Source organism: Palaemon carinicauda, chromosome 17, assembly GCF_036898095.1.
Source record: "Palaemon carinicauda isolate YSFRI2023 chromosome 17, ASM3689809v2, whole genome shotgun sequence".
Classification (NCBI taxonomy): Eukaryota; Metazoa; Arthropoda; class Malacostraca; order Decapoda; family Palaemonidae; genus Palaemon; species Palaemon carinicauda.
The window spans coordinates 63,582,029-63,587,265 of record NC_090741.1 but is presented as its reverse complement, the minus strand read 5'-3'; the positions used below and the strand labels follow the sequence as shown (position 1 = coordinate 63,587,265).

At 31.5% G+C, this 5,237-nt stretch overlaps 1 protein-coding gene across 2 annotated transcripts in view; it reads right to left on the bottom strand.

Annotated features, from left to right (window-relative positions):
• Positions 1-3,681: 3,681 nt before the first annotated feature.
• The window catches only part of LOC137656832 (tetraspanin-9-like), a 96,651-nt gene continuing 95,095 nt past the window's right edge, over positions 3,682-5,237 (bottom strand). For both annotated transcript variants that reach the window (XM_068391157.1, XM_068391156.1), the window contains one exon: positions 3,682-4,605. In XM_068391157.1, the coding sequence (XP_068247258.1) occupies positions 4,513-4,605 (93 nt within the window). In that variant the 3' untranslated portion in view covers positions 3,682-4,512. The remainder of the gene's footprint in view (positions 4,606-5,237) is intronic.

Genomic DNA, 5,237 nt, shown 5'->3' with positions numbered 1-5,237 from the left:
TTCAAACACAGTTTGTTTCGTTTTAAATTAAAGCAGAAGCTACTTAGGGGTTCCTAAGAAAAAATAACTTGAAGTAGAAGTTTTGGCTTAATATAGATATAGAGTATGTGGAAAATGCAATATTGTCTCTGATGAAAGTATAAGTCGATTTCAGTTTTCGTTATACAAAACAACTAGATGATCTATATGGTTTTGGTCGTAGGAACAAATAATTGCAAAATTTCAACAAAAATTCTGAACTGCTTGGAAATTTTATCATCAATTATTTTATTCTATATATATATATATATATATATATATATATATATATATATATTGTGAAAACAAGAATGAAAGCATTCTATTTCTCAGACTCTAAAATATAATAGTTATAAAAAGTCGTGTTTTTCAATATATTTATAAAAGTTAACGGATTGTTTTTTTAGAAATAACTCCGAATAATGATATAAAGTTCGATTTTAACAATTGCAGAAATCTAAAAAGTAATTTTAGGTGACATCCCCCAAAAATGCATCTAAAATGTTTTATATAAAAAGATTATAACCAAGGAGCTGCCTAAAACTTTTAAAACCCTAACTTATAAAGAATAGGAAGACTTAGGAACTGTCAGTCAGGATATTTATATCTGATATAATTTTGGAAATATATCTAAATGTAGATATAATGTCAACGATACGAAATAAGATGTATTAACTTATAAATCATAATTTGCAGTTTTTAAATAATTTTATCTATCTACCCTATACAATTTAAAATTGTTTTTATCTTAAAACAACAACAATACTTAACGATAAAGATTCAAATGATTGAATAGAAGCATAGTCAAAATAAAATTAAATGCATAAGTGGGAATAGTAAAGAAAGAAATAAAAAATGCAACATGATGCTGATTCAAAAAAAGCATTGCTAATGAAAATGGGGGCTAAGAAATGAATACCATGAAAGATAAATGTAAGGCTAGAAGATAGAAAAAAAGAATGGTAAAAGTCAATAATAAAGGAATATATAAGGAATTGCACAGAATGGATATCAAAACAAGAAATTGGTTCTCTATAAAGAAAATATGGTGGATATTATGAGAGAAGACCGACTAGGTTAAAAGATGAGGAAAAGCAGGATCATTCAGGTACAAAATCAAGGAAATTGTTACAAACAAAATACCAAAATGAAAAGAAAACAACGAATTCTTAAATGGACAGAACTAGAAATAAAACAATAATACACCTCAGTGTTGTGTCCCATAATAGTTATTTGACATTCTCTAGCATTTCTCTGGTAAACATTAAATCATTTGGGATATATCTGGGACATATTAGAGTCGTGCTCTTTTATGTTCGTGCGATATGCCCTTGGCTAACATGCACGACTTAAATTTTGTAGGGAATGTTGAAAATGTATCTTCTACTTGGTGGAAAGACCCCGTGGCAAGCTGTCAACAAACTTGGTCTGTAATAGGTTTTCAGACAGCGCGAGGCGTTCTTTTCTGTAAGCAGTTCTTGGTTTAAAGGTTTAAAGGCCGTTCATGAATGGCAGAGGCAAGGGGCGGTGACATTGCCCTATCAAGCAGGACAATTCCTTAGAGACTAACCATATATACCTATGATCAGCGCCCAATCCCCCTCTCCACCCAAGCTAGGACCAAGGAGGGCCAGGCAATGGCTACTGATGAGTCAGCAGATAGACCTATAGGCTCCCCCAAACCACCCATCCTTTGCTCACAAGGATGGTGAGGTTGCAGCGACCAAAGGAACTAACGAGTTTGAGTGGGACTCGAACCCCAGTCTGGCAGTCACCAGTCAGGTATGTAACCACTTCGGCCACCACAACCCTAAATCTTGGCTACAGATTTGATTTTAGAGAATAGCTTTCAGGTCAAAGTGCTCTGTAATATCATCTTAGACATTCATGAAGCAAGTGCCTGATCTAGCATAGGGCCAGCTTATTATAAAAAGTTCCAGGGATATGTAGAGAACATCTTGTATCCTTTCCCGTATAAATCGCAAAAGCTTTCTCAAAATCGTGTAAAAACGATCAAGTTAAAAACTTGTTTAACATGTTTCTTGGCAATGGAAAATAATTTTGAATAGTTAAATAAGTGTATAAAACATATGAAAATACATTAACATTCCATATTTAGATATATCATACAAAAATTTAAAAACTACAACAGTTATAGAACAGAACTGATAGCCAATATTGTCGAAACTTTGATGCCTACTAAACAATAATTAAATTATAAATGCACTAGTCAACATTTACCGGTTGATCAAAAGACTTGTATGACAGCCTGTGTATTTAGGAGTAATTAGGAGTTTTCATGAACCAATTTTTTTGCATTTAGGTTCAATACAAAAAGATACAAATAATTACAGATTATGTACTCTTACTGAGTAACTACGCAGTATGTACAGGAAAGATAATAAATCTTTATATAAAAGTTATACATCAACATTGAAACATTTCATTTTGATCACACATTCACTCTCCATTATTTTGATAGAATAATTTATAATCATTTATAATCATTAACAATAACATATGCTTTAATGGAGCTTACTTAATGCTAATTAACACGATCCCGGTATGGTACTATTTAAATATTTTAACAATTAATTATTTTGATTTCTACAATTGGTGAAATCAGATCTAAGTTTAAATGATGATTAAATTTTAGAGATTTTACATTTGATAAAATCAAATCTACTTTTCAATGATTTTTTAATATATTAGAAATATCTTACAGATGATTTTAATTATCATTCTCAATCAGGTTTTTTTGAGAATTACAAATAATACAAATTCTTATTTTATCATAAGTTTCTAGTATATCAAAACATAAATTAATTGCGACCTAAATTTACATTCTGGAATGCATCTATTCAACTTCAGTTTATTATAAACTTTTTAGTTCTTCTTATAAAAATACTCTATTTATCATCTTATAGTTCTCAGTACAGTTGTAGGTAATTTAAAACACCTAGAAATATATCATGATATAGATTAGATTACTGTAATTTTAAAAACTGAGATCTGTTGTAAAGTTTGAGATACATTTACATATACATATATATACATAAATGTACTTTATATATATACATGTATATGTATATATACTATATATTATATATACATATTATATATATAATATATATATTATATATATATCTACATTTTATATATATATATTTATATATAATATGTGTATATATATATATATATATATATATATATATATGTATATATATATATATATATATATATATATATATATATATATATATACACACACATATGAACTACATACACATCAAAGCAATATTTACATCTAATATTCCTGGATTCTATCAAATATAGTATATTACTACAAAACTCCCTACTGACATTATGACCGACACCATAACGTAAATTTTACATCTCTAAAAGCCATTGATATGTTTGCGATTAATCTTTACAACACAAAACAAAGACATTTATATAAAAAAAGGTAAATATTTGTGAATCGTTTACTATAAATCTGTCGTTTAGTACAGGGTTGCTGGGTGAACAACATTCCTCTTCTCAGGTCTTGTCTGTCATGACTTTATTCTTGGATTGAAGTACATTTGTGGATAGTGGTTTTTAGGCTTTCAGAAATGGTTCCAATCTTTTGGTTCGTGTTCCAGAAAGATAGGAAACCGAGACGCTGAAAGAGATTGAAAGGGAATGTCCAGCATTCCAGATTGTGGGTTTCTTTTGCTGGAAGAGATTGAAAGGGGGTGTGCAGAATTCCAGATTGTGGGTTCCTCTTGCTGTAAGAGATTGAAAAGGAATGTGCAGAATTCCAGATTATGGGTTCTTCTTGCTGGAAGAGATTGAAAGGGAATGTGCAGCATTCCAGATTGTGGGTTCCTCTCGCTGGAAGAGAAACTAAATTGTCTGGAAATACAAAAAGGGAAATGCTTAGGGTTTCAGTTTATGGAGCCCTTTTAGGTAGATTCTATAAACATCTAAAAAGGGAAAAGACAGGTTACTCTTCCAGATATAGAAATACTAAAAGCTGGATGAGATCAAAAGAGAAGATACTGGTTTCCAGACCATTGGGGTTCTTATTAAAACAGAAAAACCCAATTGGTGGAAGGAGACAGAAAGGTGGAGTGAGCCAAGTCTTGTCTGTGGTACGCCTATGTCATCTTCATTTCTACGTTGACATTTTTCCTTTAAGATTTCCAGGATCCAGAAAGTCTTCTCTGGATCTTGAAGATTTTTTACATCTTCCAGGAATCGACACTTACCGTCGTCCAGCGTCTCTATGTAAACAGAAGATGTACAGAGGTATCTACCACACCCAACTATGGACGAGTACAAGATAGTGCTTAAAACAAAACGGAAACTGACTATGCAGCTTCAAGGAGCAAAGTTCAAAGCCAAGACTATCCATGTTTTCGAATGCACTTCGTATTCTTCTTCTTCTTTTATCTTCTTCAGTTGATTTCTCCAGCTTGTTCACGACTACACCCTGTACTCTGGCAACAGTCATGTGTCCGAATGGTACGATTTATAGGTGTGGGATCTTCTCTTGTGACCCAGAGTGCAGAACAGGAGCATAGATGCTATCATGCCGAAAAGCTGTGGGCAAAAGAAAAAGCATTAATTTCAAATGTACATGTAGGAAATCCAAAGGAAAAGATAACTGCATATATACATTCCCAAATGCACATGTGTGTGTGTATATATATATATATATATATATATATATATATATATATATATATATATATATATATATACATAATCATTGTACTACAATCTTATTTGATACCAATTTCTCTGATTTTAGAAATTGTTCGCTCCCAAACATATTATATGGGATAAATGCAACTCCCCTGGCTGAGATTGGAGCTCATGCCTTATAACTATAAAACTAGAACAAATTTACTAAGGGATAATCTTATTCTTTGATTTTTAATCCAGCTGATGAGTATACAAGAAAGTAAGCGAGTATGATAGTCATTTACAAGGAAGATTCAGATGAGGAGTTACAGACTTCAGTTTCCTTGATGCTCTGGACTCCCAGAGTCACTGGCTTCTGAATAAGGCTGTGGACATTGTTGGCAACGAGACCTGGTTTCCCTTACTAGTTTGATAAGTTCATGTTATTTGTTTGACAGTCAATAGCAGAATCCATAAGTTTTTTTTTTTTTTTTTTTTTGAAAGGACAGATGTCTTTGCAAATCAAAGTATTTCATATGTACGGTTGC